Below are 26,522 nucleotides of genomic sequence, written 5' to 3'. Positions count from 1 at the left end.
GTCTTTCCTCTTAAACTCTTTCAAACAAGTTTTCTATACCATTTTAGGATGTTGGTATATGCTTAAGGAAAACATAACTGATCTTACAAATTGAAATTCTAACTGTTTTAATCATTTTAGAAACAAATCACTTTTTCTTCTTTTAATGCAGGCCACGAACAGGCACTTTCCTCAGACCGTTACAGGAGCTTACTTGAGTGGGGTTCGAGAAGCGAGCAAAATAGCAGCATTTTAAGTACTGAAATTTTGTGGTTACAGATATTTTAAATTGTTTTCTGTGGGTAAAATTATCTTCAAGTTTCCTATTTGCTGCCTTTTTTCTAAATGGTACTTTAATAGTATATGGTACCTGAAGATAAAATCTTCATCTTTCTTTTCCTATTTTGTTGTTGTTTCCCCTTTACAAGCCCTAACAATACTTATTGTTGGGCTTGTTTTTCCTTTCCAGCTAAGATATTACTAGCAAGAGTGACATTGGAGTCCCTGGCCACAGCTCAACTAACGGAACTTCTGTTGAGAGTCCTTTTCTGTGTGGCTCAAATCACGCTATTGTAGATCTTCATTTCAGAAGGTCACATTAAAACAAGACTAAGTTAACATACAGCATTAAAAATGCTGACAGTTAGTAACGAGAATAGGAGTTTTCCACTAACTGTGCTTCTCAGGTGAATTATGCTCAGAGGAGTTCAAACTTGCTCCCCAAAACCTGAATAACCTAGACAAATTCTAGAATTACTGTAGGAATGAACTCAACTATCATTCTTTCCACTTGTAATCAATAACCTCTTCTACAGTATTTTTTCAGTTTCTTAGCCTCCAACACTTAGGCTTTGGAATATCAAGTTTGTTTAAATCAGACTGCTGGAACAGTTTACAGTGCAATCATAGTAAGGTTATTGTACCTTATAAAAACTTGAAAGGAAAAATTAACTTTTACATAATTTTAAAAACTTCTTTTAAATATTCTCCCTGTTTTACTCAGAGAAATCCTTGTTACAATAGGGTGTTTAGATTTCCTTAGTGCTTCTGATCATTTAGAAATAGGACATCTTAAAAATATTATATTTCTATGATAACTTTGAAAACAAAACTCCAAATTCATTTGGGCTGAGTAGAGGATGTCTACTGATACGAGTGTACAGCAAGGAGTAAAGGAGGACTGTAAGTTCCTAACGGCTCATTCAGCTTTTATATTTAAAAAATAAGTTAAGATGAATGAGGGAAAATATTAACACTTTATGAAGGGCTGAAACAAGGTGGCTTGCACTTTGACTTGATTTTTTTTTTCTTTTGTTATTAAAGTATTATTAAAAGCAACTTGTGGGAGTTATTCAGTAAGGGCTAAACATCTATCTAATAGCTTTTCCATGAGATGGGGAAGACAAACTATTTTTTAGTAGAAGTAGGACAGGCACAACCAGAATATCTATTGTAATACTGTTCCACTAAAGTGGTAGTAATGGAAAAAAAAAATATACCAACAACTTAGTTCTGTTCCATCATGCCTTCCACGTAACTTCACTGCAGAACTCAAGTTTTCTGGAAGGATAGTAAGCACTTATTCTTCTCCCTCCCTCATTCTCAAGCGTAGGTTTTTTCATTTTTAAATCTCTTCATGTAAGAGTGGCACAGAAAGCTTTTTTTAAGTTACAGTGCTTATTTCCATAAAGCTGTATCATTGAAAAAAAAAAAACAAAAGCAACCTTAAGAAAAATCCTACTGAATAAATGCAATTCTTCTTTTTAAATACCTAAAATTTGTTTTTAGAGTAGCAAGGATATTGTTAAATATCTTTATTTAATCTTTAATTTACAAGGTGAAGATGTTTATATAACTAGATGTTTTTCAGATATATATTCTGTTCTGCTTCTTAAAGCTGAATTATATGGATTAATAGGAAAAGTGTAACTGTTCATAATTTTTCTCTACATAAAGGCTAATATGTACAGTTTTAAAAGTATTTCCATGTATTAAATTGTAATTTAAAGGCTATAAGAAGCAAGACAAAATCCTTTGAGGATAAAAGATAATCAAATGTCAGATTTTGCTTTTGGTAATCATTTGCACTTTGTTAATTTCACATATTACAAGCCCACTTACAGCACACCTAGGAAAGACTGAGAGCTGTATATGTTTGAGTTCCCAGTTTATCACACACAACATTAATAGGAGTGGAGCTTGTGAACGTGGGGAAAAAAAAAAGCTTATTACTACAAGCTCAAGACATTAATTCAATTCAGTGGCTGCTTACAGCTGACTTTGGTCTAAAAATCAGTCAGCTCCATAACAGCATATAAACCTATTGTGTATTTAAGAAAGATCTGCCTGGAAAGTTGAGCACAGCTTCCATTTCTACAGTTGAAAGCTTGCATGAATGTGCTTATTTTAGGCATGTGCTTCCATCCTGTTAATTTGTACTTGGGGTTTTAAATCTACCTACAGCTTTGTAGGTAGATAAGTGATACACTCTAGGGAATAGAGATGGACAGGAACAAATATTGTCATATTTGGCTTTAGCTGCTGCACACTTCTTATAGCATTAAGAAAAAATAACAAATGATACATTTACCAATGGCCTAGTCTATTAATTATTTGTATGTTATTTTTGTGCCAAGGCACTTAAACGGTGTTGTACTGCACTTAAGTTTGAGGAGTAAATAAAATATGTTCCACTTTAGCTTATGGTGATTTAAAATATATAAGAACATCAGGCTGGTTCTGAGGCTTCATTCTTAATTAATGTTCCCCCAATTTTTTAAATACTTATGTCAAATTTTATTTCAAGCATGTATGTGTTTTACTTTTGTGTTTAATTAATTTATTCCCTGCAAATAAAGAACTAGGGAATTTTTTTTTGAGCAGGTTTGTTTAAATGTTATCAAAAATATTTGAATGCAGAGCATGATCTGTTACACTTCAACTCTTCTGTGTGACTATGTTATGGCAGCAGAATAAAACTGGAAAGTATCCACAGGGCACTTGTGCTGTGTTTTTTTTCTTTTCTTTCTTGAAATGTAACTAGTGGCTAAGCCTACATTTTTGTTAAACTTGATATTGCTCTAAGACTTCATATTAACATATTCTTACAGCTAAACAATTCCTCAGTAGTCCTGTTCTACAGATGTCTCTGAGGTCTAAGTACTAACTTTGCTGTTACTTGGATGATACCATAATAGTATCTTTTGCCTCCTAACTTTACAAAGCACTTAAGGAAAATAATTATAATTTGATATGAGCTCATAATTCCAAGATTTAAGGTAAAATGACAACAGTCCAGAAGCACTGACTGTGATATGATATTAAAATAGCTACACAATCACCAGAGAAACACTTACTGCTTTTCATTAAATAACTAGCATGAATGCTTTGTGAAGTCACAGTCCTGAAACATTCCTACTAGCTCAGATCACTAAAAGCATACATACAGCTGTAGAAGCCTGACTACGTATTACAAACCTTAAAAATACAAACAAGGCAGCCCTGAAATGTTTGATTGCCCAGTGAAAAATGCTGCTAACAGTTACCTACATTGTTCTGTTTGAAGGGGTGTGGGTGGGTTACATGTTTGTTTGGGGTAAAATTGACTACAAACAAACAAGAAAATCCCATCCTCTTTAAAAGCAAGTATAATTAGTATAGATTTCACCACACTCCCCCCCCCCCCATGACTGTCCTTCAAATAAAATAGCTGATGTAAAGGATTTTTTTTTTCCATGTTAGCCCAGCTGCCTAAAACTATCTCAGAAATGAAAGTGGAATAAGTAGTGAGATTAGGACTGGCTGCAGTCCCTTGAACGATGTCAGGTGGAAAAGAAAGGCAAATCTGTTAATGCTGCTATCCTGCTATGCACTGAACAGGTAAGATGCTAGTTTTTTTTTTTTTGTCATTCTTAGAATGAAGCTACCATTTTTCAAGACCAGCGTCATGCATAAAGAAAATAATTTCCTGGAGGGACTCGGCCTTAGGAGAAATAAACAGGTCATCAAGACACACACATTGAACATGAGGGCAAAGCAGTGAACCTGCCATGCAATAGTGCTTTCACTGTGTCAAAACTAGAGGTGTTACTGGTTGAAATAAGCTTTTAAAGAGGCTTTTTTAAAGATGCTAGGTTTTTCCAAATCTGGGGCTTGAGATGGTAAGATTCCCCCAGGACAGCATATTTTCTTACTATATCAAGTACTAGTACTACCATAAATGTTTTATGAATAGGTAAGAGGACATTTTTCTTCTTTGTTTTCAAAAGACTGTTTTTCATTAATTAAGCAAAGACCATTAAGCTCACTGCTTTGGTCTAACAGCCTCTGAATTTCAGCAAACTGCACCTGCACGAGCCTATCACTCTCTTACTTCACCACCCTACAGCTACCGGATGTTTCAGAGCAACACTTAATTACTTTTGCACTGGCAAGCTGCTCAAATAGTGAATTTATCAGTAAAGGAGAAACATTTCATCTATTCTCACAGAATCATAGCTAGAAGGGAGATCTAACCTCTGGAGATGATCTGGTTTAAGCTGCTTCTCAGAACAGGGACAGTGGAGTGGGTTGCTTGGCTTCCTGCCTGAACACCTCCAACAAAGGGCATGCCACAACTGCTCAGGGCCCCTCTTCTGGGGGAACACCCTCACAATGAAGCTTTGCTTCTCCCAACATACAACTGCAATTTCCCTGACAGCAGCTCGTGTCTGCACCTCCCATCCTCTCACCGCACACCTCCAAGCAGAGCCTGGCCCTGCCTTTCCTCTCCTCTCCCACTCGGCAGTCGCAGGCTGCAGCACGGTCCCCATTGACCCAGCTCTTCTGAAGGCCGAAGGAGCCCAGATTGCTCAGCATCCCCCTACACCGTGTGCTCCAGCCCCGTCACCTTGCTGGCCCTCCAATCCAGGCTGTCCGCACCCGCCTCATACAAGGGAGCCCAAAGCTGGGCACAGCACTCCCAGGGCAGGCTGACAAGTGCTCAACATGGGGCATTAATTAATTGCAATAATGCTGGCTACACACTTGCTGAACCAGCCCAGAGTGTTGTTGGCTTTCCTTGTCACAGGGGCACACTGCTCACTAGGGTTCAGCTCAGTGCCTGGGAGAACCATTTGCCCCTAACTCGGGTCCTTTTCTGCCAAGTTGCTTAGAAAGAAACCAGTCTGTCTCCACCCACACTGTTACATGGTGTTATTACATCCCAGATGCTGCATCTGCTTTTGTTGACCCTTATGAGGTTCCTGTTTGCCCCTTTCTCCTGCAAGTCAAGGTCCAACTGAACAGACTTCTTGACATAAACCTTTCAGCTACTTGCTTTTATTATAATCATTTCTGAATTCAAAGGCAAAGAGATATTTCTTTGAAGAGGAACAACAACACACTTGTTAGCACTCAAGATGTTTCTTCCCATTTTTCAGCAAGAGAAAGGTTGTTTTTTACCAAGTTTCTTACTGCAAGTTTTCAGACAAAGTATTCTGGTACCTTATAGATTTTTCCACTGTTCTCCTTAAGTGATGGGAACCAAAATAAAAATAATAGAAATAACAATGTAAAAAAAAAAAGCAATCATTTCAGGAATGCTTTCAATCTGACTCAGTAGGAGCTACTTGATTAAAGTCATCTTGAGCAGGTGAGTTGGATCAGATAACCTCCAGAGGTCCCTTCCAACTGAAACCATTCCATGACTCTGCGACACATTTACCACACAACTTTCTGATTTGAAAGGAGGAATAAGTAATTCTACCCAAGTGGTTATGAGGTATCCTCTCCAAAGCAGCAACAGATCTAATAAACCTTCCTGCAATCCCCGTGCTGACTGCCAGGAGCATTACTTGGCCAGATTAAGCACTGGGCTCCAAAAAGCTTATTTAAGCCCTGCTTAGCAGTGGCTAATCTAAACCCAGGCATTCATACATCTTGTTTTGTCATGTACCTTGTAACAGGAAAATGCAGAAAGAACACAGATACTACAAACAGCCTGTTCAGGTCCAAGAAGGCTATTAGTCTACAGCATCTGGAAAAAGTAGGACAGCACTTAACAGTTGTCTTCCCAAGTTAGTCTTGGTCAGACGTGCCTGAGCAGTATCCCATGGGTTGGTTACTCCAGTTGGTAAATCCAATTCAGCTGTTTGTCTGAAGACATGCAACACCTCTATATCTCTCTCCCCTCACCCTGCAAAATTCTACTCTTCCCTTTCCCCACCTCGTTCCCCTCCATCCCCCTTCTTTTACAGGAACCAAAAACTTCAAGTGCCAAGCTCACTCATAAATCCAGCTGTTTCCATAAGGAAGACATTCAGGTTAATTACATGTTTTTGCAGCTCACCAACCAAAACACTGAATACTTGAGATTTAACAAAACAGAGGAATCAATACACTGCCCTGCAGGAATTATGCTGTAAGCAATCAAATCAAGATGCTAGAATGGTTTTTCTAGACTACTATGGTCAGGATATAATCTTATACTTCTGCAAGGTATATGCCCAAACACTGTACTCAGTTAACTTTTATCCAATTAGCCAGTAACTATTTTTTAAATCAGCATCTCTGTATAGCATCTAGAGCCCTGATCAGCTGTGTTTTTAATCCAATAGCATCAGGATAACCAGGACATTTTATATACCTTTTAGTATTGTCTTGCAGCCTTCCACGCTGTTGTAGAAAGAACTGGAATCTTTTATCAGCTGCAGCCAGACTGGTACGAATTCGCAGAGAAACAGCTCAGACATTTCTTCTCAGCTGAGAGCTACACTTAGTTGTAATTAAGAGATTTAAACACAGCCTTTGAAGGTTGCTAAGTTAATTTCCAGTCCTTCATCACAATTCCAAAATGGCAAGTAATGCACATATACAATAAATAGAAGTACACTATCCCTTTGTAAGCTTTTGTTAGAATTTACACTGTAAGAAATGTTTATACTTGAAAGTTATTCACCTTAAAAACACTTCCTGACCCACATAATTAAAACTGACTGGTGTATTTACATAACAATCACAAGGAAGGTAAATTATTTGTAGAAAATCCATCTGAAAACACAACAGAACTTGACACAAGTAACTTACCACTTTTAGGCAGGACTTCTAGTGGAAGTGGAAACTTCTGGTATTTTTAATTAAAATTTACAAAGTTTTCTTTATGCTAAAATATTTCAGAGGGAAAAAATAAATCACAGAAGATATAAAATCATAACTTGCTGCAAGGACATGCACTTCAGGAAAAATATCTTTAAAGTAGAGAAGCCTGCTGAACCAGGCTTGAGTATTTCTACCAAATGAGATAGAGACAACAACCTTGTTTCTGTGTAATTTTTTTTACTATACATTTAAGTAAATGTTGTATCATCAAAATTGATTTACATTTTTGTGAAAGACGTTTATTGAATACAAAAAACCCCCGTTACATTCAGCCTTCTTATAAATGATTATATGCAAAGAAATTCAAAGTGTATGACAATTAACAATCTAACTGGCTGAACATTTTCAGAATTTAGATCACTTATGAACCCTTATTTCCCAACTGTACAACAATAAAATTCAAAAATATGCTTTGTCTTTCCAGAAATACTGTAGTCAGAGGGATTCTTTGCTCGTGGCGTTAACGGTTTGGCATCTGTTAGTAGTTCATAATTTTAAGTGTAGGACTTTCCATATTAACAACATGGTGTATGGAGATCAGAAACCTAAAGAACAGAAACTTATGCAAAGAGTTCACTTTGATCCAAAAAGCTGTGGGCCAAAGTTCAAGACTGCAGACTTAAAAGTACCATTGCGCATGTTGAGGCACCAAGGCTCAGGTTCCGAAGAGCTTTCACACACAGAACAGAGCTTAACCACACACTTAGCAATGCCTGATTCAGAAGCCCCACTGCGGGCTTCCAAAGCTCTCAAGCCTCCCAGCTGCACATCCTGGACACACACTTCTGAGACATTAGGCCATTAAATCAAGACACTAAAATAAAAGATTTTGTACAAAGTGAAATTTGAAAATTTCCCTATAGCTTTTAGAGGGATTTTATTTAATATGTCAAGCCATTGAAACAAATGTACCTGTAGTCTTTGTACAAAGTTAAATGCTGAAAAGCTTAAGTATAAAACTACAGTTTCATTTCTGTACAAGGTAAGATGGGAAAAAACACTGTAAAACCTCAGCTCGTAGTTGCACAAAACTTCTGCATCCCACTTTTCATCACAGCCTCACTGCTGAACAATGACATTTCATGTCATAAATCCTCCAAGATAACAAGATTAAAAAACTGATTTGCACAAAAGAAATCTGAAATAACTTTATATACACAACAGAAAGCCTTTTAAAAGTACAAAAATAACATCTATATGCCAATTACCATGCTTTAACAGTTGTCTCAGTGCCTACACATGCAAGACAGTAATCCAGATTTAGAATAACTCTGTATCTGTAGAATGTATCAGAATATAAAAGACATTAACATGTGACTAACTCTTGTTATTTTCAGAATGGATATGTATTCAAAATATTCTTTAATAACCAATACTGCAATATTCCAGTCTCTGCATGTATATCCACAGATAAACAGCTTTCATCTTCATTTTAAAATCTTCTACAAGCTAGTAAGGCAGACTAAACTATGATGGTTCTAATGAATCTAATTATACAAAGCAATTCAAAATGTACAAAAACTATAAAAAGGGAACACTTATTGCCATGCACAAAACTTAAGTATGTTCAACTAAAAACTGCATCAAATGCATGTTGAGTTAAAAAAAAAAGATACACAACATGATTTACATCAACACTCTTAGCATTAGATCAGCAGAATCAACTCTGACTGAATACAAGGGTAAGACACATTCCTTTTGCTGGTGCCTATCAGATCTTCAAATCCATGGGAACATAAAATCAGGAATCTTCAATTTCCCACAGTCAAACCAGATCATGAAATCAACTGAAATGAGAAGTGTATTAGTTTTCTCCTTTGTCTAAATGCAATTACAAATAGCCTCTCCTTCAGCATCAGACTATCAAGAAAATACTCTACTTTTGCTATCACAAAAAAAAAACAAGAACATCCCTGCATCAGACAGATTGCTCTTATTTATGCCTTTGGTGATAGCGACATGTACATATGTATGCACAGCACACAGGTACAGCTATGTTCTAGACAGCCATAAATCATTTCAACATCTGCAGATAAAACCACATGAAAAAGAAAAACTCAAAGGCAGCATCATAACTGATCTCTCATAAGCACATGAAGAAGGGCGCACACAAAGAAAACCTATTTATCTTTATCCTTTTTTTCTTTCTCTTACTGCCAAAGCTTTCCAATCTGCAGAGCTTATACAATCTCCTGTGCTGTTATCTATGAATGTATATGGGCAGTGCATGACTTGTGGGGCAACCTGCAGCCAAGGCTGCAATTAAAAGAAAATACATAGCTTTCAGAGAGTCAGAAGTCATCAAAAAATACTGTAACTTTAGTTTTAGTTCTGCTTATCAAAGAAACTCATAAAGTAGTAGTGAAATGCTAACAAAAAAGGTCTGGACCAGTTATTTTAGGAAGAGGAATACAGGACCCCCCCCCTTTCCCACCAGAACTATTCACGTTTATCAGAACACTGAAATTTAGGGCCTCCAATACTATACAGGAGGCTATTAAAACCAGTGTAAAAGGATGCCATGCCAATTTTTAACAGACTGCAAAAAACTATAGAAAGTTTTCTAAACAATAAGGTCTTTACCTCTTTGACTGTTTTTTTAATGAAGTCTTTTCTGTCAGACAAATCATAACTAGGATAGTTTTCATACACCTAAAAAAAAAAGAATAAAAAAATACAACCTCAAGTTACTTTCATTCAATATGTTGTATGAATAGAAGAAGCTTAAATGAAATTAGGGCAAAAATTGGTGTTGTACTTGACAGTAGTACAACTGTCAAAATTCCCTCTATTAGTTATGGGAAGTGATTTTCCTGTTCTAATTTTGATCACAGAATTTAAATGCATGTATTTTTTATGTTTGGTCACCAACTAAATTGTTACTATCAACACAACAGATAAACAAATGGGAGTGCCTATCTTGCCATGTCAGGAAAATTAAGAATTCTCCAGTTTTTGTCTTACATGCTATCTAAGTAGACAGATGTCCTCTGCATTAGGGTGGGAAGCTAAAATAATAGTAGGAAAAAACAAAACCCAAAGGTTTTTATTTTTTTTGGTAAAAAAGTGAAATTGTGATCCTCAAAGTCACTAACATAAGAGTCAACATATTTAAGTGCTATACTACAACTACTCTTTGGTTAACCACCAAGATTAGGGTGTGGAGGGATACCACACAAACAAAAAACTAGATGCCAATACTGACAATCAACGCAGAATGCTTTATTCCACTACACAAGGTTTCAGACATTCTAGAACAACTATAAACATGAACAGACTTTTGTACAGAATACAAACGTACAATTTTCTCCTAAGATTAACTGCTAGTTTAATTTTCTCAAGATAACTTTGGGGAAGTATCAAGAAAACAAACATGTGAGTTAACTGACTGCAGAAAGTGCCAAAGTAACAGCATTGTCTGTATGGTAGTCGCTTCCCTTTTCTATCCACGTTCCTTCCTGGCTCCTGTTCTGCAGCTTAATGACTCCTTTGCCGAACCCACCGAATTCACTAACTCAGCTGAGAACTAGTCATCTTTTGGTGGTAGGTTAGCACTGAATGGACTCAAAGAGAATACATGAAGAAGAGCAAGGTGAGCAGGAGAAATGTGCACAGAGCAGGACACAGCCCTCCCCTTTTGACGGTAGAAAACTGCTGCACTATCTCAACAGCTCTAACACTTGCACTTTTGTACACAGCAGTTTTGGAGGTAATACCGCTACTTTCCACATAGCTCATTTTGATTTAGAGATTTCCATTCTTGTGTGGAGCATCAGTGCTGCATACCTTAAGGATCTCCTTGCCGTAGCCGTTGGTAAGTAAATAAATCAATGCAAAAGCACTGTTTCAGAAAAATTATGCAGAGTGCAAGCCACAATTGATAAAAACAAGATGACAAAAGTTTGTTTATAGACAACTCACTATCTAAAAGAAAAAAAGATTGCAAAATCATTTGCTTACCTCCTTGCAAATTTGTTTCATTGTGACCTCCTCCAAGTTTGCATTGGCCAGCAATTTCTTGACAGTTTCCTTTAGTTCTTCATCTGTGGGTGGTTTCTTCAGCTTTTTAATTAAAGGTTCATCATCTGAACTATCCTCAGACTCACTTTCTAAATATGAAGAATAATTTGAATTGTAATAAAAGATTTTAATTGTAATAAAAGATTTTAAATTTGCCTGCCTTCTTCTGCCGAAACAGAAGCCACCAGAACTTTTCCCAAACAACTGATGCAGATGGTCTCCCTCAAAATCGATATCTTGCCAGACCATTGCTTTATAAACAAAGCTAATGCTGGCAATATTACCTTTATTTAGGACTCTGCATCACTGTCCATGAACTATCAGTTTACAAATCAGTATGTACTCTAGAAAGTACGGGACCGATTATACTCATCTATCAAACTAGAAAAAAGCCAATTATAGCAATTCTAAATTGAGGCATTATGTACCTAACAGTACTTATCTGCTTTAAAAAGTAGTTTCAATTTATTTTTCCCCAGCAGTGCTGCCCATTAGCGTCTTGTAATTTTGTAACGTTCTAATACTAAACATGCCATCAGAAAAAACCATGCCAACAAATGAAGAGAATCAGAGGAAGTTATGTGAAAGGACAGGACATACAGATAACACTCCTACAATCTGTTCCAGAAACAAAAAAACTGAGACTGAGTGACTCTAACTTCCACTCAATTCCGCGACTCCGAGAGGAGGCACAGATCATCAGAGCAGATGCCAATAAATCTACAGAATGAGCATTCAGAAATATGTACTTAACATTTTGATTTTTGTAGGGTGAACATACACTCAAAACAGAAATGGAGTAGGAATAAAGAAGAAATGATGCTTACTTTATGTAACATACAACTATGTAAAGCACATATATAACATAAATATATATTTGTGATGGCAAAATGAAATGTACACAAACACAGAGCCGATCACATTATTACTGCCAGCAGACAAACAAAAACTGTATTCAGTACAGGCTACATAACTGCTGAGAAATTAGGCTACGAAAGAAGTTTAGCATAGCTCTATAACTGGGAGTTGCTACTGTCAACACACTGACAAACAGGGCGGTTTGAATTGCTGTGTGTTCTGTAGCATACATATACTGGTGCTGGCATTAAATGAACTGTCTGCAGCATACGGATATATGCTGGACTAGTAACACAGTACATCTGGGACAGAGGCATGGCTGTTTACTCATAGAAGGTCAGGGAATTTACGGCTGGGGGGGACCTCTGGAGATGATCTGGTTTAAGCTGCTTCTCAGAACAGGGACAGTGGAGTGGGTTGCTTGGCTTCCTGCCTGAACACCTCCAACAAAGGGCATGCCACAACTGCTCAGGGCCCCTCTTCTGGGGGAACACCCTCACAATGAAGCTTTGCTTCTCCCAACATACAACTGCAATTTCCCTGACAGCAGCTCGTGTCTGCACCTCCCATCCTCTCACCGCACACCTCCAAGCAGAGCCTGGCCCTGCCTTTCCTCTCCTCTCCCACTCGGCAGTCGCAGGCTGCAGCACGGTCCCCATTGACCCAGCTCTTCTGAAGGCCGAAGGAGCCCAGATTGCTCAGCATCCCCCTACACCGTGTGCTCCAGCCCCGTCACCTTGCTGGCCCTCCAATCCAGGCTGTCCGCACCCGCCTCGTACAAGGGAGCCCAAAACTGGGCACAGCACTCCCAGGGCAGGCTGACAAGTGCTCAACATGGGGCATTAATTAATTGCAATAATGCTGGCTACACACTTACTGAACCAGCCCAGAGTGTTGTCGGCTTTCCTTGTCACAGGGGCACACTGCTCACTAGGGTTCAGCTCAGTGCCTGGGAGAACCATTTGCCCCTAACTCGGGTCCTTTTCTGCCAAGTTGCTTAGAAAGAAACCAGTCTGTCCCTAATAGCACTGCTGGAACCTCTACATGGTATACTGAATGTATATCTTCTACGTATATTGTCAGATATGAGAAAACTAAGAGCAACAGGATGCACATACAACCCTTATCTATGTTACCAAAAACACATTGGGCTGCTGAGTAAGAGACATACGCAGTGGGATATATACTACCGCATCAACTATAAGATTCATGTAAAGCCCCTATAGAGGCACTAACGGAATTTCACTGATATTCTTCCAGCAGAAGACAGAACTAGGCTGATACTTCCAATGATTAGGAAAGTAAAATGTATATGCACACAGGTAAGTTATATAAAGGTATACCCAAAACAGAACATTTTAAAAATATTACCATTTCAAGGAAAGACATATCAAGCAGCAAGTCCATTATTAATTAAATTCCACTTTCCTTCACAATTAGGTGAAGAAATCTGCCTTCTAATAAACATCCTTGTTAAGCTACAAGACGATGTAGGAGGACAGATTTAAAGCATTTACCTTTTCTAGAACTGTTCTGATTCTTTTTAGTAGTGCTGCTATCAGCCTTCTTGACATTAGCACCCTTCACAGCTTTCTTGGGTTTGGAAGTCATCTTTTTAGATTTTTCTCTTTTGGATGCTTTTCTAGGGGGCTATAAAGAAGAAAAATGGAAGATTAAAATCACGGTTTCTACCTCAACAATCCATTCCCCTTTTCAACAGAAGGGATGGTTTCCATTATTGATACAAACTAAATAAACAGATTGTATTACTAGATTTTACTAGCAATTTCTACCCCTACACCATAGAAGGAATATGTTCATATTCTTTTCAATTTCACATTGTCCCTCTACGCAGACTCAAACAGCTAGAACTTTTTGATACTAGTAATTTAGTTGTGCTATAATGTACCATTTGTAATTAGTTAGCATAGAATGGTTTGGGGTGGAAGAAATTAAAAAAACATATCTAGTTCCAACCCCTCTGACATAGGCAGGGACACTTTCCTCTAGATCAGGTTGCTCAAAGTTATAGTTAATTATAACTAGCTTATAAAATTTCTTAAACACACACAGAAAACATAGCACATTGTGATCAATTAATTTCTAGATCCTACAGCTCCCTGGGACTACATGCAACTAATTCTTTTTGCACTAGTTGAGAAGAACTACATGAGCTAATACTTAATTTGACCAGTTATTGTGACTAGTAAACTCAAAAAGTTACTGCATTAAGTTACTACCAACAGGGGAAATTGGGAACATTAATACATACAGTGTCTCTGTGTATGAATACATCTATCAGTGCATTGCATTTTTGGCACAAAATGTGTGCTTAACACACAAAATCTTTACATAGTACTTCTGACAAGGCTGAAAACTTTCCTCACAGAAACAAATACAAAACTTTGAGCAGGAGTAAAGAGAAGGAACATCATGAAACAAAACAAATCAACTGAAGTTACTAAATTCATAAGTAACTAAAATTTTAAATGGCAGTGTAGTCAACTGAGCAAACTATCACACCTAAAAAAATTAAGATTAGTTCATCCAACTTTTAACCACTTTTCCCATTAGTACCTGGTACAACCTGTGAAACTAGTATTCAATAAACCAGAATATATTTATTTATATTGGCTTGCTCACTTACAATCGCACTTGCAACTATACAACTACGCAACAGTGTTAAGTAAAGAATTCAGACCTTCGTTGTTGAAATTCAGGAAATACACTCAATAATCACCCCATTAACTTTTGAGTTTCTGCTCAAGTTCTATCACTAGCTACAAAGTCAAAGGTTAAAACCAGCACTCACATTTAAGCTTTTACAAAATTATGCTCCCTCAGCACACAGAAGTATTTCAGACATTTTCTGCTTCCAGGTAACTAAGATTTAAAATAAAAAAACAAAACTGCAATCAAGAGAGGCTCTTAACTCTATTCCAGCCACTCCATGCCCAAGATTCCAACAGAAATGGGGTTACAAAGCAGATATGTTACCTGCATCCTCCTTCCTATGTTAAGGAGCATCATAAACCTAGCATTTTTTAAAATGCTGTTATCTCAAAGTTGTACAAAGGTACACATTTACTACTTCACCATTTCCTATATTCAAACTAATCTGACACAATAGTGTTTTTGTAGTAATTAAGCTTTTGTTTCATGCAAGTCAGCTTCATTTTCCAAAGACTTCAGTGCACTCAGCTATTGCCTGGCAGACATCTAACTCCTACCTTTTGAAAGAAGACAAAGAAGACCCAGTTAGATCAATAGGGTTTACTTTTTTTTCCTTAAATACTCGAGTTCTTGAAAAAGTTTCTAAAAGCAGACTCCTGGCTCTGAAAGCCACGTTCCTTTCCTCACAGCAGGAAGATTGTACTGCTGAAGAGATGAACAAATATAAAATTAACTTATAGCATTTCAGCCCTCCTTTGACTCACTATTTCTGGGGGAAGAAATTCAGAAATTAAGTTTGTTTTATGGAGATGTGAGGAATTTCCTTGAACAGTTTTTAAAGTTAAAATGAGCACCTGTCAAAATGACAGTGTTTGCATCAACTGTTGAAGTTATATACATCAGCTTTCTAACCAAAGACTTTTGTTACTATTTTCTGCAACTCAGGCTATTTACTTAGTGTTACACTTGCAATACAGTAGAGGGAATGCAACCCAAGTAAGTAACGGTCACACTTTACAGTCAAAGGCTCTGTAGCTTACATAAAGAATTTTCTTTGACACTAGTTAACTAATTGCTGCTTGTTTCAGGCCTTTGATTACAGCTAAAAAGGCAGTACTGTCTAAATCAAAATACAGCATAAGATGGAGCCTGTAGGTCCTTCTCATTTCTTTATACCACACTTCAGGCATAAGGACGAATCAGTGGCATCTGTACACTTACACTGGCTCTCCGTGTGTCTATTCTGTAAGTATTGGACTAAAAGGGAATGCACATAGAAAGGTATTTTGAATTTAACAATAAAGTTCATTTCACTTCTCTCCTACTATGGAAAACTGAAATAAATTTCAAAGAAAATACAGAAGAACTGCAAATAGTGAGGTGAGAACAGTCTGGAGACTGCAGGGATCTCTGTAAGGCTGCTTACTATGTTGCTCCCTTTTGCTTTGTGATCCAAGACACAGAACTCTTAAAAGAGAAATTATGACAAAATCCAGAGGAAATGTGGTCTGGAAACAATGCAGCTGAGTAGGTTAGGGACATCTACTGAGTTCAAAGTTAACTCCTAGATAACCAATCAAACCCTACACACACAAACACAGACACACACAGTCAAGCAATCCTGGGATTTTTTTCTTTTAAATGAAAATCACATTAATAAAGTCTTCACAAAATGATACAAGAATCAATTGCACTTGAAACCCTGACTGCTCCTAAATGACATACAGCAAATGGTTTGTAAGGTGTGTATATACATAGAAAAATCAGAACTTTTGCCTTATCGATTCTCTAAATTTAATGCACAAAGAAATCATGACAATCCCTTATAAATTGAAGATGTGTTCCCTTTTCCATGTTTCGCTTTCAAGCCATTCATTCAGTAAAACATCACTTACCTCCCAACCTTGTGTGTTCCAAGAATTACCAATTGATAACAACCACAGTGACAAACCGCAGACAAATATTTTTAGCCCTATGTTGAAAAACAACAACAAAAATCCTCATTACCTCCTCTTCACTTTCCTTTTCTTCCGAAGAGTCATCCTTTTCTTTCTTTTCATCTTCCTCACTGCTAGATTCATCTGACAAGATCTCTGGACACTTGGTGCGTTTTGCTTTTCTTGTTGTTCCAGTGCTACTGCGCTCCTTTTTACCACCTTTGCTTGGTGTTTTTTTGGACTTTGGCAATGGCTGAGAGACAGGGATTGTGTTATTCAAGTAGGAATGCAAAAGTGAGTTTTGAAACATATAAATACCTTCAAATCATGTGAAAGAATAGTAAGTACGGAGGTCTTTAAGTTGTCATAACAAAAAACAGACCAATTGTACATGCTACTCCTATACCATAAGCAGAAATTCATAGTACAGCGATAAATCAGAGTAAAATGAAACTTAAGTTCACTTATAAGCTAAGCATCCCTTTTACTCCCATAACGGAACACATCTTCCACTGTCAAAGACTAGGGAAGACAACAAACAAGGAAGAACAATTTAGAAGGAATCTTTTACATTACCCACAAAGGCAAACTTTTTCTTCTAGCAACAAATTAGATGACAACTTTTCAGGTCATACAACACTGCATTTTGTTGTCACTCGGTACCTGTGTGCCTAAGGCAATATGCTGATTTGTTCGTATTAGTTACTAGTGTTTTCTGGGAATAAATTTAATTTCCTGAGCAATACTCTCACTAGTTAAGTACCGATTTTAGATTGAAAACTGAGGGTTGAAGAAAATTACTAATAGTTTAGTAGTCTTGGCAGCTGAATGCAGTGTATTAGAATATACTAGATAAAGCAAATATTCCCAGCCCTGCAATAAATTCCATTTTGAGTGTGATTACACACACTTGTCAACTTGTGGTGTGCCCAGCTACATCTGACTGTTTATTTTCCTGTGTTTTCACGTTTTATTTCTTTGCTCTGACACTTTTTTTTTCTTTCCTGATTATGTGTTATGTGCATTCTGTCCCACTCACCCACAAAGCAGAAGCTACTTATGGCATTTAGATATGGATGTTCCTAATAAGCTTCACACATGCTTTTGAGTGCTAACAGCATATAACAAGTGCTCTTACATGTAAGCATTTTCTATCAAAGTTCTCACCCTTAAGACCCATAGCAAGCTAGAGCAGGTCCCATTAAGGATGTCTGCAGCAGTAGTACTACTCACTTTCAAGAATGGAGACAGCTGCATTTTTCACTAAAATAGAGCTATAAAAACAAGCATAGTAAACTGCACCTCACCTTGCCTGAAGATTTTGGGTGCATCAAGAAGTTTAAGATCCTGGTTACCAGTTCACTATTAACTCCTGATCTCTCCAAATCAAGAACTTCACAGATACTTTTCAACATCGCATTTCTAAATCTGGAGGGAGGAGTAAGAGGAAAAAAAAAGGATTCAGTATCACTTCATAAATGATAGATCAACATTTGACTGCTGGAAGCTGCTTCCTGGCTTATGTCTGCAACCTGAAATTCTTCCATTTGTTATGACTAGCTATACTGGCTTACATTTGTAAACCCTTTTAGTCCGTAACAACCAAGCTGCAGCCACTTCTGCTGATAGAGAAGGTGCTTATGTGAGAAAAAGTTGTGTTTTTACAATAGAAGGTGTTTTTGCAGTGGAAACAGTTAAAAAACAAAGAAAACAAAAAAACACCTATTTGTTATGTTAGTTGCTACAAATCACTATATTTATTTGACAACAGTTCTAGGAATAATACTTTTATATACTATTCTAGGAATAGTACTTTTAATATACAACGAGCAGAAATGGTTTAGATTTTGAAGAAGAAAGGCTTTGAGACATAGAGGGATGAAAGGGGTGAAAGTTTGCACCATGAATGGAGTGCAACATAAACTTTGTGAAGTAAAATTTTGAAAATAAAAAGAATGTAGAGCAAGAGTCAGACTATATTAAGTAGCAATAGAGATCGTTACTTTTTTAACATTTCCTCCTTTTTCTTGTATTGGTCACTTCCTTTTTCAAATGGAAACCCACTGAACTGACCCACGTTCTTCTTTAGGGAAGCAACCTAGAACAGAACACACAGATGACTTTCCTTTAGGGGTACCTTAAAAGATGTCATCCAATTATGTTTGTTAACTTTTCATACAAGAAAAATCTGTTCTAGCATTTAGCTTTCTGTTGATGAAACCTTATCCGCTTTCAAAAAAACCACATTTATACAGTTTATGCTTTCATTTGCCTCATGACAGCCTATGACTGATAACTACAACAATTAAGTTCCAGTGGCCCTGGTAATTTAGTTCATTTTAATAACTTACCTGGTAAAATCACCTGCCATTTCGAGCTTGTTTAGAATGTACTGCATTATTATTTACATGTTTGCACAACTATGATCATTGGAAGCCTGTCACATGATTTATACCATGTATTTTGCTACAGCATAGTGAATTTGGCTTTTACTATATGACCTACTAGAGCAGATTTGCTTTATTTGCTATTTTAGTCTTACATAGGATCGTGCTTGTACACTTGAACCTCTTTGGTAGCATGACCAATTTTCACATTTACATACCACCCAATTTACAAGGTTGACCATTAAACCTGCAGTCTGAACAGGACTGAACTTTCACTGCAATAGCCCTTACGGTTGGAAAACGCTCCCATCTAGATCCTAAAATATATTAAGTGCCTTGATTTTTCTCCATCTCCTCTAAACAAAAAAGCAGTTTAAAAGAATCCCCAAATCTTCTGACATTTTTTAACATTATCAAGAATAATCTGAACTCACTTTCAACAGGCTTACAAATTTTGTTTCTGGTGTTTCTCCATTAGTTTCCAATTTTACCAAAGCTAAGCTCCTTTTCCCAAGAAAATTATCTTTGCCCAGCACCTTAAGAAAACACACAGATGATACTGTTATGTTTTATTGAAAATGTTAATCACTTTCCAGAGCACATACAGAATGTGCATACAAAACAACACCTGATCTTCCTGACCTTAAAGATCTTTCTGAGCTCCCTACAGTTCTGATTATAGCTTTGGATGAAACTGTACTGATATATATTCAAATGGAATATATTTTGAAGTAAATAAATATATTCTCTGATCTTTTAGGTCAGAGGCATTGCTTTCACAAGAATTACGAATTAATGGAAATACAGTAAATTGTCAACATATTTGAGAGTTTTTCTAGGACTAGGAATATTCTTATAAATGTAACTATACTTGAAGGCAATAAAAACAGTATTAAATTGTCTGTAAAATACTGACTGTGGTCAATGAGCGATGGGGCATACTTTGTGTTACAACATAAGCTTCCAACACAAGGTTGTGACCTAATTCGCGTCTATCACATTTTAGGTTAGAACACAGGTGTTACTGAAAAATGAGTGTAGAAACAGAACAGGTACAGTTATTTAAGAGAGAAACTTTCCATGATAAACAGGTGATGATTAATAGGTGGAAGAGATACACTGTGACGTGACAAAATTCTATCTCAGTCACTTTAACAGATGATACTACTTGATATCCACAAGCAAAACATCCTGCAGGTGTACTAAAACTTTGCAGGAAATCAGAAGATTGTTCTAAGAATACATCAAGGGCAATGATTTGTAACCAAGCAACTAAGGCAGCAGGACGCTGTGTAAGCTCAAAAACAGCATGAAAAATCCTGCTTTGTTATGTGGACTGTCTGTGTATAAGCTAAGGAAAGTATTTGTACTTCAGTGGCATGAAGTAGATAGAGCAACTGAGGTTAAGCAAACCAATTTGCCTTAAATAGGTTTGTTACACATAAGCCGTGTGTAATCAGAATGAACCAGACAACTGAAGGGGTGGTTAGGTGACCTGTTGGAGAGCAGAACCTTGCAGGGCCACTTGTACCTAGAGAACCGTATCAGTAGTGTACAAGGCAGAGATTGCTCGGGTGACTGCATCAGGAACACTGTGCTTTGGGCAGCAGGAATGTGGACACCTACAGAAAGTAGCGAGGGTGACCTAAGGACTCACACCACTGGGACTCTAGAGCAATCCTCTTTAAGCAATTGGTTGGGTTCTCCAACTCAATGCCCATAAGACTGTAAGGGAGAGGGCAGAGCAAAGTGCGGTGAAATTGCATCCAAGTTGTGTGTGGGGGAACAAGGAGAGCTGTATTTCAATTGCAGTTGTGTCTAGCTAGTGAGATTTAAGAGTGTTAAATATCAATTTATATCATTTTGCACATAATTGTGAAACTGCTAAGAGTCATGTGTCTGTTCGTGGATTACATTATATATTAACAATTGATTTAGTAAGCAATAAAACACTATAATGGAGTTGTTAGTTTCTTCGTAGCTTGTCGCAAAACAACAAACTTTATAGTCCCTTCAATGAGTCATGCCTCAGACCTGCGAGTTAAAGTGGGAGAGAGGGACTCTGAGGTCATGGTATCCCAGTACCACCACTGGAAGAAGGTATAAAAGCGCTACTGGTATCAAGAAGGATAAATGGATACAGTTTCAAAACTTCCACTATACAGGTAGTTAAATCAGAAAGTTACCTGGTTCTGTCATTCCACCTTTCAAACCAAAATTAAATTCTACTGCAGAACAATCCAAATGTTTGCAAACCTCCGTATGCATTGAGCTAGAAGTTTTCTTGTTTTGTTTATTGCCACACTGAATAAATACCATAATTCACAGAAATGGTTTTTAATGAATATATATCGTTCTTTCTTCTGAATACTTGAGATAATGGATCTTTGCTTTGCCATTTAAACAAGCATTGCATTTTCAGCAGTGGTCTGAGACACTATAATTAGCATGCGCTTGTACTACGCAGTTCTTGATTTCTGTGCTAGCTATTTAAGTTTCCAAAATATAAGAGCAGCTTAAAAATAAATTCCTACAAATACGGTAAGTGTATTGAAATGGTAAAGTTTAATCTGCCTTAATTTCCCTATGTCCACTTCATGCCTTTTAGGAAAAAAATGGGTCATACTTACTCTGAAATTTAAGGCAAGATCAATGGTACATAAAAGACTCCAAAAAAGATTTGCTGTTATGATTTGCTTAGGTTTCATTTTCAGATATAAATGCAAGCATATCAATTTTTAACTAATATTTTTGTTGAATCTTATTTTAGATAAATGAAAAAATGACTATGAAGACTTTATATATTAATGTGTGCTTACTTTCTATTGTTTTGTGCATATTAGAGGAGAAAATGACTACATAGGTAACAATGTAGCAAAAACCACTAACACAGGTATCAAACAAAAGAAACTGAAGTACTAAGAAAAAGCTATGTTGAACAAAGTAACTATACATGGAACACTTTGACTATGACCTGCATATCAGCAGTTTTACCATGTGACTCAAATTATTTCCAACTCATCCTAGTAAAGTAACCACTCCCCTGCACCCAAGGAAGGGAAAAAAAATATCTCTGTTCAAACAGGCTTACAATTCAGTATACCTTTCCACAGGATTTTTAGAGACTAGTTTATGGAAGTTAGAAAAATTGTGGGCTTGATTAACTATTCCTTTAATATTAATTTTCTAAGTAGTTTGTAACAAATGACACTAAAGAAGTAGATCCACGTGTGCAAACGCAAAAAACTTTACTACAAACCTTTTCACAATGCATGAGAACTAATAAATATACAAGATTGATATTAAGTTCTTACAGTGCCTGGCCTGTTGTAGAGGAGTTTGTGCAGGTTCCGAAGTTCATCTGTCTTCTTTTTACTCAAAAAGAATTGTATCCTTTCAATTTCGCAAAGTTTTTGTCCTTTTCCTGAAACAGTTAAAATCAGTTGTGTGATTCATCACATTTATATTTACCTACGTGTTTACAACTTCAAACAGCTATAATTCTTTAAAAAAGCGAAGAGTTATTTCAGCACAGTATCAGACATGCATGATAAGTCAAACATTAGGCAGGGCTTTTCCTATCAATTAGGCACCATGATAGTGATATTTTTTCTCTTTCCTACTTGATACCACCTATACCAGGGTTCACAGACTTGGCATTTCTTTTTATTCTAGATGCTCCTGTAATTTTTAGTGGTGGCTAGATACTGAAGAACCTATTCAAGGTTAAGTTTAAATACTACATAACTCCCAAGGTTTAACAGGACATTACAGAATGAAAGGTAGTTTTCATATAACTATAATAGCCTTACTATTCTAAAACATACCATGATTGTTAGATTAGGTCTCATCTACAACAAATTAACAATTTTATCATTTGAGAGGTTCCGTCATAACTCCCAATACTCACAATTCTTATGTGAGAGGTCAAACTTACCTGGTGTAATTGTAAAAGGTTCTTTTTGTAATGAGGATACTTGCATGGTCAACCGGTCTACCTTCTTCTTCTCCCTTTTTCCTTCAACGATGAGGCTCTTTTCTGCAAAATACAGTTTCCTTAAACAGAGTGTTTTTCATGACATGACCACACTCCACTGCAGTGATAGGCAATACAACTCTGAATCACTGCAATGGCAAACCAAAAAAAAAAAAGATACTGATATAACCAAGTACTATTACACTTTCAAACCTTTGGCTAAAAGGTCAAGGGGGTTCTGTAGAGCTGTGTATCAGAGTCTCTAGTTCTTAACTACAACCCTACATCCAACCTAACCTCAATGAGAAGGCTAGACACTTCCTAAAGAGAACTGCACCTCATGATGGAGATGACAACACCATGCATTTTCAGAATCCCAGCCTTCTGTCCTTTCATCACCTTTCTAAGGTATAGAGCTGTTATTTCTTTTGCAGTCTCCCTCTGCCACCCCTAGCTCCCACAGGCACAGTTCCACTCTAGCTCTTTGTGGGAGAACAACGCTACCAGATGGGCAAAAGGGGAATCCAACTTGCCTGCAGCCTCTTCCTCTTCCCACTTGCGGCACAGGGGAGCTACACAGTAGTATCATATCAACAGAAAAGACAGATCGCTCCCACAAGGACAGTGGGACTGTACTAATCCACACACAGCTGTGCTGTGCTAACACTCTGCAGAGCACAAAACTAGTGTCACCACTACTACAAGGATATTATTCGCAATAATTCTGGTACTGATTAGTCCTTCTATTGGAAAGTGTCCCTGCCCACTGCAGGGGTGTTGGAACTAGATGATCTTTAATGCCCTTTTCAACCCAAACCATTCTATGATTCTATGAATATGTTTAGATTGTTTTATCTATACATTGCATATCACTACTTTAACAGTACCACACCAGGACAAAAGCCCCAAGGCTTCACAAACCTAAACATTTCATAGTAAAACACTCAACCTCAAATAAACTTGTCACACTGTTTTTAGCAGATAGTGCTGTTCTAGCCTTAATATCAAAAAGCAGCTTCACAATGTGTATGTACATAATCGAAACTGGACAATTATCTGCTGACAACATAGCAAAACATACTCTGGCATGTACAAGAAAGAGCTATTTGTAAAAACTTAATTCTAATTACTCTGTTTTTCCCCAAACAGCACAATTTTTCTGCTACCTTTCCTGAAGACAAAGCTCTGCTCCTTTAAGAACCTAAGACCACCACTGACTCAGTCTTCACTATGCAATACTGCAGCTCTGCTTACACGTATGCTTTCATTTGCAAAATAGTTGCCTAGGGATTTCACACCAACATTATTACATGGTAGTTCCTTCATCACAGCTTGTATTCCTTGACTACCCTCTACAATTACACGCTGCGACACAAATCCTGCCTTGCTTGTCCCTCTGACACCACAATTTTTACTAGTAAAATCAGTCACATGGAATTACCCCACCACTATAACTAAGCTTTGGTACCAAATAAAATAATCCACAGCAGTTAGGCAAACAAAGATGTCTGTATTATTCCAAAGCTATTTCACAGGTGTTTCCAAGTTTCTTTCTTTTGCAAACATAGATCACTTCAAAGCGTTACTGGCAGAAAAAGGATTCTTTCTTGGATATGTATTTTCTTTTGTACGTGAATAATTTGATACAGGATGCTGCACCTTGTAATCACCTAAAAGTTTTTCCAGCAACAAAAAAAACACACTAGTGTGTGAATCCAAGATGCCAGCAATTCCTTCATTCTTGCTTGAGGAACATCAGTGTTGTTGCTTCTAGGTTTGTCTGTTTTAGTCTACTGGGAGATTATTTAAGATCTGAGAGAAAGATGCACTGTAGAATCTTCTAATATTTCTTGTAAAATTAGCTGAGAACACAGACGACTGCATTCAATAAGCTTAGCATTTTTAAAAGACAAATTATTCAGTAGAAAAAACAAGTACCCTTTTCTTCTTCCTCCTCTTCTTCCTCCTCTTCATCTTCATCACTTTCCTCAGCTTTGTTTTCAGCTTCAGGTTGTTTCTCGTCCGCTTTCTCAGACGACATTGTATCTTCTTTGGATGAAGCAACAGAAGACATGGTGTATGTTTCTGTAAAAAAAAAAACAGGAAAACCATAAAAAAATTACACTATTGCTTTTTTTTTTTTTTAAAGTACAATACAATTAATGTCATAGTGCTTCTATTGTGACTGGTTACATACTTTAAGACACAAACGAGACCACTCTGCAGATACACAACGGAATAAGTTTCAGAAGTTGTCATCCATCCTGCAACTAGCCTGGTTAAGAAGTTTAAAAGTTTATCAGTTCTTTCCACACACGCGTCTGCAAGCGTGCTTGGTGAAATTTTCAGAAACACCCACTCAAAGCAAGTGGCGCTGTACTAGGAAGAACAGTAAAGTTTTAAGACGTCACAATTTTAGTGCACCACGTTATCAGTTATTTCTGATCATAGTTAACTACACATACAAGTTCCCTGATAAATTCAACAAGCTGGGCATTTACATAGGAAATGGGAAAAGCGAGAAAAAAGTTATGAGCGATTTGGAAAAGCAAACGCTGCTTTCAGAATTCAAATAGGTATGAGACAACTTAGGGCTCAAAGATGCTTTTTGTTTTTAACCTGCAAGTCTACAACAGAAACTAATAAACGTGTCACACTTAACATATTTAAGAGGAGTCTTTTCCTAGCACTTCAAGTGGCTTAAGTTTAATATCTCAATCCGGTGAGTGCCATTTCCCTCGTGACAGGGAACGCCTACCTAACAAAGGAAGCTAGCCCTACCTCTTCAGTTTACAAGACTTTAACTTTCAAAATCATTCACTGTTTACGCTTCTGGAACACAATACACCATCAGTTGTTTGAGGTCTTGCGGGAAAATATCACGTTAATCGTTTTATTTTTGTAAAATTAAAGCCGGTATACCTGCAAGAGGTCAAACTCAATGAACAACTAAAATAGACACACGGACGGAAGTTCGCAGGTGGCAGTAAGACCATGAGTTTTATTAGCGAGAGGAAAATGCAAGTTTAATCCTCTTTGTTAAACCACCAGGAGAAAAGACGTCTCTTTGGGGGCACTCAGGGCGGTGCTCTGCGAAAACCCCTCGCCCACAGGGGAGAGCAAGCAAGCAGCCCGGCACAGGCTGCCTTTCCCTCCCCTTCCCACGCAGGCAGGGGGCGCTGAAGGAAGCCGAGAACTTTGTGCCCCCTCAGCGTGAGGCGCGGGGAAGGCGGCGGCGACGACACACGGCGCCTGAGGAGCCCTGCGGCGGGCAGCGCGGCCCGGCGGCAGGCCGGCTGACGGGGCGGCTCCGCAGCGGGACGGGAACCTCGGTTCGCTCCCCCTCAGCGCCAGAGGGCCCCCCCCCCCGTCGGGAGCGGCGGCGCGGACCCACCTCAGCTCCGGCTGCAGCCCCGGGGCCGGTCCCGCTGCCGGGGGCCCGCGGGGAGGCGGCGGCGGCGGCGAGCTTTTCAAAATGGCGGGCTCTCGGGCGGCCAGGAGGAAGCGGGAAGGCGGCGGCCAATCAGCGCCCGCGGCACGGCCGGCGCGAGGAGG

General features: G+C 37.8%; 2 protein-coding genes across 2 annotated transcripts in view; one reads left to right on the top strand and one right to left on the bottom strand.

Annotated features, from left to right (window-relative positions):
• KDM1B (lysine demethylase 1B) overlaps positions 1–2,978 on the top strand; it is a 29,674-nt gene extending 26,696 nt beyond the window's left edge. The window contains exon 22 of the mRNA XM_048058080.2: positions 152–2,978. Within this exon, the coding sequence (XP_047914037.1) occupies positions 152–235 (84 nt within the window). The 3' untranslated portion in view covers positions 236–2,978. The remainder of the gene's footprint in view (positions 1–151) is intronic.
• Positions 2,979–7,273: 4,295 nt separating this feature from the next.
• On the bottom strand, positions 7,274–26,518 carry DEK (DEK proto-oncogene). The gene is made up of 11 exons (XM_048058082.2): positions 26,362–26,518; positions 24,906–25,052; positions 22,929–23,030; positions 22,306–22,415; positions 18,608–18,702; positions 17,912–18,032; positions 16,675–16,857; positions 13,512–13,644; positions 11,077–11,225; positions 9,700–9,768; positions 7,274–8,903 (listed from the first exon to the last, which is right to left on the bottom strand). The coding sequence occupies exons 2-11, from the start codon at positions 25,039–25,041 to the stop codon at positions 8,892–8,894; spliced, it is 1,110 nt and encodes a 369-aa protein (XP_047914039.1). The 5' UTR covers positions 25,042–25,052; positions 26,362–26,518; the 3' UTR covers positions 7,274–8,891.
• Positions 26,519–26,522: the final 4 nt, after the last annotated feature.

The sequence above is a fragment of the Anser cygnoides genome, chromosome 2 (assembly GCF_040182565.1).
Source record: "Anser cygnoides isolate HZ-2024a breed goose chromosome 2, Taihu_goose_T2T_genome, whole genome shotgun sequence".
In the NCBI taxonomy this organism is placed as follows: Eukaryota; Metazoa; Chordata; class Aves; order Anseriformes; family Anatidae; genus Anser; species Anser cygnoides.
Note: the sequence above shows the minus strand (reverse complement) of the source record. Positions and strands in the feature narration are given on the sequence as shown.

Coding starts and splice junctions, on each gene's coding strand:
- DEK (XM_048058082.2), bottom strand. CDS start 25,041: ATGTCTTCTGTTGCTTCATCCAAAGAAGATACAATGTCGTCTGAGAAA. Junction 18,033..18,607: donor AAGGAGGAAATGTTAAAAAA/GTAACGATCTCT, acceptor TCCTCCCTCCAG/ATTTAGAAATGCGATGTTGA. Junction 13,645..16,674: donor AAAAGGAAAGTGAAGAGGAG/GTAATGAGGATT, acceptor TCTTCTTTATAG/CCCCCTAGAAAAGCATCCAA.